This window comes from Python bivittatus, unplaced genomic scaffold, assembly GCF_059951505.1.
Source record: "Python bivittatus isolate LINGU-HERP-01145 unplaced genomic scaffold, Pbiv_v1 ctg000650_np1212, whole genome shotgun sequence".
Classification (NCBI taxonomy): Eukaryota; Metazoa; Chordata; class Lepidosauria; order Squamata; family Pythonidae; genus Python; species Python bivittatus.
In genome coordinates this window covers 823422-836368 of record NW_028277093.1, presented here as the reverse complement: position 1 = coordinate 836368, position 12947 = coordinate 823422, and the positions used below count along the sequence as shown (strand labels likewise).

Sequence of the window (12947 nt, the reverse complement as noted above, 5' to 3'; positions counted from 1 at the left end):
CTGTCCCAAGTATTCCTGGATCCCTTCACTGGATGATCCCAGGGGATCCAGTCTGACCATTCTAAGGCTGCTCTTCCCAATCTTGTTCGCAGCAACTCTTTTCTCCCCAAGTTCTCCCTGCAGTCTTTTTGCAAGGCGGGAATTCTTTTTCTCTAGAAGGAACAAATCTGGGGAAATCTCCTTCACTTAAGTGCTCAGGCAAGTATCTCTCTCTCAAGATGGTGAACCGACTATACGACCTGGCAGCTTGACATCTGTCAGAAAGCAGTGAACGTTTGCTACATTTGGCTTTTCCTCTGAATGGGACTTTCTATAGGAAGTAAGCTGATTATTCCTTTTGAAATCCTTTCCAGGCTATATGCATGGATCCTACTATGAGATGACAGCTTGTGCTGAAGCTTTTTCCACACTCTGTACATTCATATTGTTTCTCTCCTGTGTGGATCCTGTTATGGGGAGCTAGATCACCACTCTGCTTGAAGCTCTTTCCACACTCCATTCCTCACTTTCACTAGAGTGGATCCTTTTATGCAAAATAAGGAAATAACTCTCGCTGAAGCTCCTCCCAGATTTCATATATTTAAATGGTTTTCCTCTTGTATGGATCCTTTGATGGGAAGTAAGGTGGCTACTCCATTTAAAGCTCTTCCACATTCCATGCATTTATAAGGTTTCTCTTCTGAGTGGATCCTACTATGGGAAGTAAAGCGACTCCTGGTGCTGAGGCTCTTTCCACAATCTATGCTGTATATGAATTTTCCCATGAGTGGATCCTTCTATGGGAAGTAAGTTGATTATTCCACTTGAAGCTCTTCCCACAGTCCAGGCATTGATATGGTTTCTCCCCTGTGTGGATCCTCTTATGGGAAGTGAGTTGACTATTCCATTTGAAACTCTTTCCACATTCCATGCATTTATATGGTCTTTCATCTGTGTGGCTCCTACTGTGGGAAGTAAGATTACTACTTTTACTGAAGCTCTTCCCACACTCGATACATTTATATGGTTTTTCCCCAGAATGGATCCTTCTGTGGGAAATAAGATTACAATTCTGCTTGAAGCTCTTTCCACATTCCTTGCATTTATATGGGTTTTCCCCTGAATGAATCCTCTTGTGCCTAGTTAAAGAAAAATGTTCATGGAAGCATTTTCCACAATCCATACATTTATATGCTTTTCCCTCTGAGTGAATCCTTTTGTGGGAAGTAAGGTAACCTCTGTTGCTGAAGCTCTTTCCACAATCCATGCATTGATATGGTTTCTCTCCTGTGTGGATCCTTTTATGAGAAGTAAGATTATTGCTGTTCTTGAAACTCGTTCCACAATCCATGCATTGATATGGTTTCCACCCAGTGTGAATCCTTTTATGAGAAGTAAGGGAAGTGCTGTGCTTGAAACTCTTTCCACAATCCATGCACTGATATGGTCTTTCCCCTGAATGGATCCTTCTGTGGAAAATAAGAGAAGTACGGTAACTGAAATTCTTCCCACACTCGCACTGATATGGTCTCTCGCCTGTGTGAGTCCTCTGATGTGAAATAAGGATGCCATTTTGGCTGAAGCTCTTTCCACATTCCCTGCATTGATATGGTTTCTCGCCTGTGTGGATTCTTTTATGGGAGGTAAGGGAACAGTTTTTGCTGAAGCTCCTCCCACATTCCATACATTTAAATGGTTTTTCTCCTGTATGGATCCTTTGATGGGAAGTAAGGTGACTACTCCATTTAAAGCTTTTTCCACACTCCATGCATTTATAAGGTTTCTCTTCTGAGTGGATCCTATTATGGGAAGTAAGGCAACTCCTGGTGCTGAAGCTCTTTCCACAATCTATGCATTTATATGGGTTTTCCCCAGAATGACTCCTTCTATGGGAAGTAAGTTGATTATTCCACTTGAAGCTCTTCCCACAGTCCAGGCATTGATATGGTTTCTTTCCTGTGTGGATCCTCTTATGGGAAGTGAGTTGACTATTTGATGTGAAACCTTTCCCACATTCCATACATTCATATGGCTTTTCATCTGTGTGGCTCCTATTATGGGAAGTAAGGTTACTACTTTTACGGAAGCTCTTCCCACACTTGATACATTTATATGGCTTTTCCCCAGAATGGATCCTTCTGTGGGAAATAAGGTTACTATTATGCTTGAAGCACTTTCCACATTCCTTGCATTTATATGGGTTTTCCCCTGAATGACTCCTTCTATGCGAAGTTAGTTGATTATTCCATTTAAAGCTCTTCCCACATTCCAGGCATTTATATGGTTTTTCCCCTGTGTGAATCCTCTTATGGGAAATAAGTTGACTACTTGATTTGAAACTCTTTCCACACTCCATACATTCATATGGCCTTTCATCTGTGTGGCTCCTGTTATGGGAAGTAAGGTTACTACTTTTACTGAAGCTCTTCCCACACTCGATACATTTATATGGCTTTTCCCCAGAATGGATCCTTCTGTGGGAAATAAGGTTACCATTCTTCTTGAAGCTCTTTCCACATTCTGTACATTTATGTGGTTTCTCTTCTGTGTGGATCCTTTTATGGGAAGTAAGATTACTGCTGCTCTTGAAGCTCTTTCCACAATCCATGCATTGATATGGTCTTTCTCTTGAATGGATCCTTCTGTGGGAAATAAGAGAACTATGATAACTGAAACTCTTCCCACAATCCATGCATTGATATGGTCTCTCTCCTGTGTGAATCCTCTGGTGTGAAGTAAGGATGCCACTCTGGCTGAAGCACTTTCCACATTCTTTGCATTGATATGGTTCCTCACCTGTATGGATCCTTTTATGAAAATTAATTTCACTTCCATCCTTGAAACCCTTTTCACACTCTATGCATTTGTATGTCTTGTCTTCTGTGTGCACCTGCTGATGAGGTGTAAGGCTACTATTCTGGCTGAAGCTCTTTCCACACTCACTACATGCATATAATCTCTCCCCAGCGTGGAGTCTTTTATGGAAAGCAAAGTGACTGTTTGTGCTGAAGTTCTTTCCACATTCTGTGGACTGATACCATTTCTCCCCAGTGTAGGTCCTGCTGTGGGAAGAAAGAGCACTTCTATGCTTGAAGCTCTTTCCATACTTCATGCGTTTATGAGGTTTAGTTGTACTATGAATTTGCTGAAATATAGGAGGAGGGAGATTTTGATTATAGCATGCTTCAGGCTTTTTCCATTCATACTTGTTGGTTCTACTCTGGTTTGCACACTGGTTATCAGAGTCGGACTTATCTTTGAATGTTTTCGACTTTCTATTTCTTGTGTTAGCCTGCTGGATGAGGAGCTCATGAAATTTTGGACACTGCAAACTGGATGATTTCTCTCCCATATACCTATTGTGGTTCTCCTCATGTGCTTTTGATCCCCATTGTCTTTGAAGTATCTGTTTTCCCACTTTGTGCTGGATTGTTATTGATGTCACCATATCTGACTCCTGATAATTCTCATTTTCTTGATGGTGTCCTCCTTGGGAGAGAATGAAAGGAACAGTAAATGTTCTTTAAGATCTTTAAAATACAACCTGGGTACCAAGATCGATTCCATTAGCTAATGAGTTAATTTTAATGGAGATTTATCAGATCAGCACCTCCAAGATTCTCTGTCTCCTTTCTATGCACTTTGTACATTCCTCTCTGTATACTACATTATGTTTTGACTACAAAATTGTCTTATACAATTGTGATATCACTGTTGGATGATTTTCCCATTGATTTTAGAAGGTGAAGATTAGTACTTATTCTTCCTAAGAAAAAGAGTTTGTTGTTTCTTTATTCAATTTCCAGTTGAGCAAATACCGTGGTACCTCTACTTACGAACGCCCCTACTTACGAAATTTTCAAGATACGACCAGCTCTGGCCCCAAAAATTTACCTCTACTTACAAACTCGCCTCAACTTACGAGCCATTTTCCGCCCATGCCACGTGGTCTGCGGCCATTTTTCTGCCCGTGCCACGTGGTCCGCGGCCATTTTCCGCCCGTTCCACGTGGTCCGCAGCCATTTTCCCGCCCGGTCCACGTGGTCCGCGGCCATTTTCCGCCCGTTCCACGTGGTCCGCAGCCATTTTCCGCCCGTTCCACGTGATCCGCAGCCGTTTTTCTGCCCCTGACACGTGGTCTGCGGCCATTTTTTCCGCCCTGCCGCGTGGTCAGCGGCCATTTTTCCGCCCCTGACGTGTGGTCCGTGAAAGCCGGAATGGATTAACAGTAATTACATTGAACCTTATAGGAAAATTTACTTCGACTTGCGACCAACTCGACTTGCGATCAGAGTCACGGAACGGATTAAGTTCGTAAGTAGAGGTACCACTGTAATAAAGAATAGAGTAAAACTATGCAATGGGGAAGAAAAAAAATGTCATGAAAATAAGAAAATAAGATACAGATGGAAGATGTGAATGAGCATGCAGCTCCTAGGAAGCTGAATTTTGAGCAGCTGGAGCGGAGCAGAGAACTCCATTTTTTCATTTGGGGGACTGGAAAATCTCTATTGAGCTGGACCGACCTGTAATTTGGAGACACCTTTATTTTTTCATCACTTTCATCATTACTGTTGGCAAAGGAGTCAGGAAAGGCTTTTTCAGGGTGGAACATTTGGAACATCTAAACCACAGCCTATGTATGCTGGATAGCTATTTATGTTATCACTCGTCACCTGTAAGATCATATATACTCCATGACCTATAGGAGAGGCATGGAGAGAAGGCTATGGTGCATTAACCCAGAAAGAAATGCTCTTTTTGCAAACAGGGAAGAAGAAGGTGAAAAATACTTGGTGGGGAAGAATGAAAATTAATTTTCTCTGACAAAAGGTTTCACTAGAGAACATCCCTGTTAAAAGGCAGAATATTCAATTGCGACAGAGGGTAAGGAAAAGATCCAGTTAAACAATCACTCATTTCAATAGATGTACATGATCTCTATTTATACTCCCGTTGAAAATTTTATTTCTTAAAAAAATCTCAGAAATGTGACTCAACAAGAATATTTTTAAAGCGTACAGAATTATAACATTCCATTAAACAAATAGATTCAGATTTTCTTCTGCTTGGAACTTCAGTATACCATTTGGTGTTTTTCTCTCGCTATTTTTTAAATTTATGTAGAAGAATTAGAATTCCAAGGGCAAGAAAGTGTTCTTCAAAACTTTCCTGCGCATTAATAGCATTGAAACAGTAAAATGAATTTTGTGTGTGTGTGTGAAGATAGAATCCCAGTGTTGAAAGAGGTCTCTGAGGCCATCAGGTCCATTCCCCTCCTCAGGACCAGAGGCTTTAATGGGGATCAGAGAGGTCAGAGAGGGATTCTGAGGGGACTTTGGGGTCACAGGAGCTCTGACACACAAACACCCTCTTTTCAACCAATGGATCAGTCTACTCATGGTGAGACTGACACAAATTGAAAGTTCAGTTCCTCAATGCAGGACATGAAATGATCCCACCATAGATCACAGCAGGGATGTTAACCTTCCACCTTCCTGAGAGCTCAAGAAAAAGGGATCTTCTCATTTTTCCAGCTAAAAGACTGAAGCCACACACAAACTGACTAATTCAAAATGCCTATCCCAACTATCTGAATTCAGGAGCAAAGAGGGGCCCTTACCCAGAGAAGCCACGTTTCTAGAATTCTCCCGCATGACTTCCCCATGGAGGGCCTTCTGGGTGGAATCCAGCAGAGCCCACTCCTCCTCTGAGAAACACACTGCCACCTCCTGGAAGGACACGGGACCCTGAAGGAGGATGAAAACATTCCTGATTTCAGCAAAGCTTTTGACAAGGGCCCACATGATATTCTCATGGGCATTCTTAAAGTGGATGACACTACAGCAGAATGAATCCAAAATTGGGTGACTAACCACACTTGCAGAGTCACCCTGATGTTTCTACATTGAGTTGGAGAGCAATAACCAGTGGGTTTCACAGGGATCTCTGTAGCAGCCGGTATTTTTCAACATTTTTATTAAAGACGTGGATGATGGGATTCATGGTCTGCTTACTAAATTTGCAGATTACACAAAATGAGGACATCCAACCCATGCCTAGGTTTATTGAACAAGACTGTAGTCTAATCTGGAGAAGTTGGAAGACTGGGCTGGAAGGAACAAGACGTCTTTTAACAGGAAGAAAGATAAGGTGTTATATTTAAGGAGAAAAAAGATGGACATACATATAAGATAGGGAGATTAATGGCCTGGAAACACTGATTTAGGTGTGTACATTGACAATAAGCTGAATATGAGTCAACAGTGTGAGACAATTGCTAGAAGGGCTAATGAAGTCCTGTGTTGTATCAGAAGCGCCATTACATGAAATATACATGAAGTCTTTATTCCCTTCTATTCTGCACTGGTGAGACCAAACCTGGAGTGCTTTGTATGATTCTGGGGACCACATTTCCAGGATATTGACAAACTACAACAGGTTCAAAGAAAAGCAATGAAGATCAACACAGACTGATAGAAGATACAAAGCCCATATTTGGATTTTTGGAAACTGCTCATGTTATGAACCTTTGCCTGCAGGAGCCCTAAGGTGAAGCTTATTCCAAAAGCCCTGTTATCAGAAATGCATCTGGCCTGTTATGATGGCATTCTCTCAACAGGTTGCAGCATCTGGCCTCCTTGCCTAGACCTGAAAAAATAATCAGGATTGTACCGGTTAGAACTTGGATGGGAGATCATTAGTAATAGCTTAGATTGTAAAGGAACAAGCTGAAGTCCAGAAGTAATGAAGTCAAGAAGAGTCAACTTTGACTCAAAAGAGGATTGTTCTGCCTTAAAATTTTACATCTGCAGTCTGGGATGATGATGGTGGTGGTGATGAGGCTCCTTAGATCCAATTGTTTATTATGTCTTGGTTACCTGTCCACCATTTCTGCCCATGGTCTTCGTCATTGGTTCTCAACGAGGGCAGTACCGCCCCCTGGGGGGCGGTGGGAGGATGCTGAGGGGCGGTGAACTTGTTTTGGGCGGTAGGGGGGTGGTGGGCATGTTTTGGGCAGTAGAGGGGCAATGAGCATGTTTTGGCATTCGAACTTAATTTTAAAACTCCCAAAAAAAATTATTAAATCAATTATCCGGTTTACACCATTTGTACCAGCAATAAAACGAACTTACACGACGGCTGCCCTCACGTACTTCTAAGAATGGGGAGACGAATTTGTATTCTAGGTAGGATGACCTTGAAGAACTCGACACTACGATTCTTCTCCGATCCCAACCAGCACAGCGCAGGCGTCAGCTGTTTTCCCGCGCGATTAATCGCAGTGCGTGCGTTGAGCGTCCTTTCAATATGAATGTTTGATTTGATCCGTGTTTCTTGAGTTGCTTTTCGTTCGCTTCATTTTTTTTGCATTAGTCATTTTAATTTTAATAAAAAGAGTGCAATTACCTTCCAGGGCAAAAGTATCGAGTTAAATCGAACAAATTTGGTGTGTAAGTCTACTGAAAAAAATTACTTAAAACTTTTGCCTTTTATAATTCAGTAACTCCCCCCCCCCCCGCCTCCCCAAAGGGTGGCGTTGAAAAATTTTCCGCTCCTTAGGGGGGCGGCAGCTTCAAAAAGGTTGAGAATCACTGGTCTACGTGATGACCCTTTTTTACCTGAACTGGAGGCAGAGTGGATCTTTCTGCTGCTCCACCAGAAAAAGGAGACCTCTGAACAAGGACCACTGACATTGTACCATCCCCTGTGAGGCAGACAAAGGGGATGGAAGGAGAAAATATTGTTAACAATTCTTGGAGTGACATTATATAATATTGCATCCAGATTCAAGCTAATCTGGACAAACCAAATCCTGAAGATGAGAGAAGAGAGCTGGGAATTGCTGGGGGGGATCATCCCTTACCTGGTGAGATGTCCTCAAGATGATCCTCCTGGGAGATTGCCCTGAAGAACACCCCTTGAGAGTGATCTAATAGATCTTCCCTTGTATTTGGACTTTGTGGATCCACCTCAGTAGAACTTCCCTGCACATGAAGACCAGCAAGGAAGAACATGGGAAAGGGGACATTCTTGTCTTCCACCAGGAATCCACCCCAGCATCCATCAGTGGAAATGGAAGACGTTTTCCACTTCACACCTGCCACAGGAAAATGTCTTCAAGAGCTACTAAAATCTCTTCATATTTGCAGTCCCCAAAATCCTGCTACGGAGCCATTCATAGTGAAACATTATCTCACCTCCTCTTCTTTGCCTTCTGCCTGGCTCAGAAGGAAGCCTTCGGCGAGGGCCACCGCCTGGGAAGTGGTCTCCGCTCCACACTCCCGCACCCATTTCTCCATCTCTGTGGGCAGAACAGCCAGGAACTGCTCCAGGAGCACCAGGTCCAGCATCTGAGCCTTTGTATTTCTTTCTGGCTTCAGCCACTGATGGCAAAGGTGGTGGAGGTGGCTGCAGACTCCTCGGGGTCCCTCTGGCTCCTGGTAGCAGAATCCCGTGAACTGCTGCTGCTTGGCCTCCCAAGTGAGGTTGCCTTCTTCCAGGAACTTCTGCCTGGTCCTTTGGTCAAATTCTTCCCAGGTCTCAACCTGATCGTGACGAGGGCCTTTTCCTGCTGGGTCTCTTGACCCCATCTTCTCTCTTCTCCCCAGAAGATGCAAAGACTTTGATGGGATCTCCTGGATCTCTAAAGGTGCTGGCACTGGAGGACCAGAATCTGTGGAAAGAGTTGAGGGTCCTCATCAAGGCCCATTTTGATGAGGATGGAGCCCCCTTTTCCCCCCTCCTTAAAGAAAGGCTTCCTCAGTCCCTCCCTCCTTCTTACCTGCCCTTGCAAGGCTAGAATTGGGCGGTGATGGGGAGTTTGGCTGGTGGGTCTCAGTTCAAAGGGAGCTCAGGGTACAACTTCCAAGGGAGGGAGGAAGCGGGGGTCCCACCAGTTCCCCTTCCAAAGACTTCTTTGCTTGCCCCCCAAATGCCCAGGCCAGAAATGGCTCTCCTGCAGCTCCAGTTTCCCCCCAGAAGCCCCCAGACCCCCAAGCAAGGGAGGGGGAGGGCTTCTCCGGACCAGCCCCTCCCCTCCCAGGACTGCAGATAGTGTCCTTCTCCCGAGGAAAGAGAAGGGGTTTCCTTTGCAGCAAGGGGGGGTGCCTTTCTTGCGGTCCAGACCCCAAATGCACATTCAACGCAAACCTCAGAAAGGTCCGGACTGCGTCCGGCTTCTTTCCCACGGGCACAGCTTCGCTTTTCCTTGCAGACCCTCTTCTGGAGGTCTCACCTGGCCCCCCTCCCCCCGGACGCTCATAACGGTTTCGGCTTAACAGTCGGGGCGCTCGCTGGCATCGGCTTCCCCGGCCAGCCAGGCTCCCTCGGAGGCGCTGCAGGAAAGATCCGCTCGGGTGCCACCGCGCCACCAACGGGCGCAGCTAGCAGTGCCAGCTTCAGAAGGCAACTGAGCATGCGCGGGGGAGCTTTGCCTTGGGAGTTAGAGGGGGCTGTGATTGCTTGAGGGGGGTCCTTGCCAGCAGTTTGCCTCTCTAGGAAGCAGCGCTCTGTACCCTTAACCCTGGAGATGGCACATCGGGAGGAGGAGGACGTTGCAGCCGCGGGTGTGGGTGGAGGTCCGTCTGCAGACCCTCCTGGAGGGCGGGAGGCGGTCCTGTCCCGCTTGCAAGGAAAAGCCCTTCTCTTTCCATGGGGCAGGGACCCCCTGCTTGCCTGCAGACCCGGGAGAGGAGGGGCTGCGCTGGGGAAGCCCTCCCCCTCCACTGCTTGGGGGTCTGGGGGATCCTGAAAGGAGGGGGTGGCTGCAGGGGCTCTGTGCCCTGGAAACTGCAAGCGAATCGGGAGCCGGGGGAGGGCAGCCCCTGATGGTGCCTTTCTTCGGGGGAGGGGAGAAGAAGGAAAAGGGCCCTGATGGGGACTCTTCCCACATTTCTGGTCCTCTCTCAGGGTCAGCAGATTTGATCGCACTGAGGTGTTTGGATCTTCAGAGAAGATGGAGGGCAAAGAGTCAACTGGAAAAATAGGTTGCGATGCTCATGGCGAGAGCCGGGTGAAATTGGGCCAGAGGACTGGGCAAAAAAAAGATTTGCTTGGGACGTCCGGCACTGGCACTTCAGTGGATTGTGCTACCAGGAAACCTTGGACCTGAGGAGACGGCAGTTGACTCCAACACTTTTTTTTCAGCTCTCCTGTATTATGCAGGATTTGCACACACAGAGTTAAAGAAGTTGCTGAGGAAAAGTATTTATGTCTATATTGTCAATGGTCAGCCCCACCCCCTCATATGTTTGGGTTACTTGACAGCACACTTTCGTTAAGGATAAGGTGACTGAAGGTTATGTCTATGTTTGGAGATCTGGAGTCACCACCTGGTCAAAAAAACCCTACTTTTCCTTTTGATATTTTCAGGGAGGAAACTAATCCTGTTTCCAAGGCTGCTGCTGCTCCTCATTCTCAGTATCAACTGGACCAGCTCCTTGTTCAAAGCCTTGGATAAATTCCTGCATATCCTCATGAAGTGATGGTGTAAGAATCACTGGGCCTGTTGCACAGAGCCTGAGACATAACCGTGTGCCACACTAGAAGCTGTGAATGCTGAATTAAAATATTGGAGAGGCAGTACATGGAGGTACAAATTTGGGATGCAACATGTCTATACCTAAGTAAGGTACCAAAGAAACCCATTTTCTCATCTATCTGAGAGCAGTAAACGAGGCTGTGGTATGAGACCACCACCCTGTACCACCCAGGTGGCATTATTTGCAATGCTATGCAAGGGGCATTTGGCTAAATTAGATGCCACCAAAGGTTTGGGCAAGTATAGTTGGCGCCAGAATCTCACCATCTGATCACCATTATAACAAAAGTGATGATTATAAGTTTTTTCAAAGTTCCACCACCATTTCCGATCTTTGGAAGATTGCAGGCTGCCTCGCGAGGCTTTGAAGCCTTCCAAAGCCTCGCTTTTACATATTCCTCCTTACATTTTTTTCTCTTGCTTCCTTCTTGTAGTTTTTCCTCCTTTTCCTGACCAGCTGACACCACCATACCAAGCCAGGAATGGCTTGCATAGGGGTGGGCCCTCACCTAACAGCCGTGCGAGGAGGACCTTGAGCCAAGGGGGGAGGCGGCTTGGGCCTCAGGAGATGAAACTCCAGAAGAGGCGCCCGGAGTGCTCCCGGAGGAAGTCCAAGATCTCAGCCGAACCTCTCATCATGCAGTTAAAAGATAGACTGCCCTGATGAGGAGAGGCAGCCGCCAAGAAGCCTGGGGGGAGAGAGGCGGTTCTTGTCTCCCCTCAGAACCGGCGCGAGGGAAGAGTCTCCCTCAGAGGCAGCCGAGAGTGTGGAAAGGAGGAGAGTCCGGGAGCCCAGCCGGGGAGAAACCGGCAGAAAAGACGAAGAAAAAATTAAAGACTTTGACAGGGCAGAAATAGAAGAGAGAAACTAATACAAGTAAAAGACACAATCAAATTGGGTAGAAAAAGGAGTAGGGCTCTATAGAGAGTGGCCATTGAGATATGCAGGGATTAAGACCACAGCATTATAGAAGTTAGCGGTAAACAAATATATTGGAGACATAAAATAGAAAGATATGAACATATAGTGAAACTAATATAACTAAAAGACCAATCAAATCGTGGAGTCCTTGGGGTTCTCTGAACTTGGTTCTTTTCTTGCAGAAGTTTCATTACCCAGCTAGGTAACATTTTCAGTGCTAAAATGGGTTGGGGTTTGCTCCCTATTTATGTGCTGTGGCCTGCCTTGCCAGTGCTGGGGGGGGTGGGGGGTTTGTTTTGCTCCTCTGGTAGTTCCTTGATTAGCATCTGTTTGCTGCTTGATTGTGTGCCTGGTGGTGACCTTTGCTTATCTGGCTGATGATTGCTAGTGATTGCTTGCTGGTGAGGCGATCTTCTGGCCTTTTGTCTCTTTTGAATAGTGTGTAGATGCTGTTTATCTCTATGTGTCTGTTAATTGCTGCCTTGTCTGAACACCAGGCTTCCAAGAACTCCCTTGCATCTTTGGATTTAGCTTGGTCTAAGATGCTGACAGTTTCCCAGTTGGTGTTCACAGATGTGCTCTGCTAGCCCTGTTGGAAGATGTTAAACAAAATGGATACCCACGCAACTTTATCAAAAAGTGCCTGACCACTCAACCTACCAGAACACAACCCACACAAGCTATGAAAAGGATCACACTGCCATACATCAGAAACATCTCAGAAACCACCAACAGACCATTACAACCACATGGCATCTCTGCAGCACACAAACCAACAAAATCAAAATAAATTAAGTAGACCAAAAGACCCAGTAGCACAGGAAGAAAAAACAGGAGTCATCTACAACATACAGTGTAAGGACTGTAACAACCACTATGCAGGACAGGCAGAAGACTAGCAGAGTGCATCCATGAGTACCACTAGCAGTCAGAAGACATGATGAAAACTCCTTAATCTCACAGCACATAGACAGACTTAACCATAGTTTTAACTGGGAAACTGTCAGCATCTTAGACCAAGCTAAATCCAAAAATGCAAGGAAGTTCTTGGAAGCTTGGTATTCAGACAAGGCAGCCATCAACAGGCACAGAGAGATAAACAACATCTACACACTATTTGAAAAAGACGAAAGGAAAACAAAAGACCAGGACATCTCCTCACCAGCAATCATCACCCAGAGAAGCAGAGATTACCACCAGGCACACAAAACAGTAAATAATACCCTAACCAAGGAACTACCAGAGAGAAAAAATAAAACAAAACAAAACCCCCACTCCCACTGGCAGGGCATGCCACAGTATATAAAGAGAGAGAAAACCCCATCCCATTCTAGCACTGAAGATGTTACTTAGCCAGTAATGACACATTTGCAAGAAAAGAACCAAGCTCAGAGTACCCCAAGGACTCCCCAGTTCAACCCTGAGCTACACATATTTGCTTCTATTGGTAATAGACCAATAGAATTCTACCAATCGAATTGTGTAGAAAAAGGAGCATGGCTC

At 45.4% G+C, this 12947-nt stretch overlaps 2 protein-coding genes across 4 annotated transcripts; both read right to left on the bottom strand.

Annotated features, from left to right (window-relative positions):
- Window positions 1-700: 700 nt before the first annotated feature.
- On the bottom strand, window positions 701-6630 carry LOC148214459 (uncharacterized). 2 transcript variants are annotated; one of them, XM_088151258.1, is made up of 3 exons: window positions 6510-6630; window positions 5603-5729; window positions 701-3468 (listed from the first exon to the last, which is right to left on the bottom strand). In XM_088151258.1, exons 2-3 carry the CDS (start codon window positions 5634-5636, stop codon window positions 740-742), a joined length of 2763 nt encoding a protein of 920 aa, XP_088007384.1. In that variant the 5' UTR covers window positions 5637-5729; window positions 6510-6630; the 3' UTR covers window positions 701-739. The 2 variants fall into 2 exon arrangements, with proteins under 2 accessions (XP_088007384.1, XP_088007383.1); XM_088151257.1 differs by lacking the exon at window positions 6510-6630 and having other exon boundaries at window positions 5603-5791.
- Window positions 6631-7146: 516 nt separating this feature from the next.
- Window positions 7147-9365, bottom strand: LOC112540024 (zinc finger and SCAN domain-containing protein 23-like). Of its 2 annotated transcripts, XM_088151473.1 has the most exons (5): window positions 9133-9365; window positions 8181-8656; window positions 7847-7967; window positions 7602-7687; window positions 7147-7282 (listed from the first exon to the last, which is right to left on the bottom strand). In XM_088151473.1, exons 2-5 carry the CDS (start codon window positions 8571-8573, stop codon window positions 7256-7258), a joined length of 627 nt encoding a protein of 208 aa, XP_088007599.1. In that variant the 5' UTR covers window positions 8574-8656; window positions 9133-9365; the 3' UTR covers window positions 7147-7255. The 2 variants fall into 2 exon arrangements, with proteins under 2 accessions (XP_088007599.1, XP_015745654.3); XM_015890168.3 differs by lacking the exon at window positions 7147-7282 and having other exon boundaries at window positions 7551-7687; window positions 9133-9364.
- Window positions 9366-12947: the final 3582 nt, after the last annotated feature.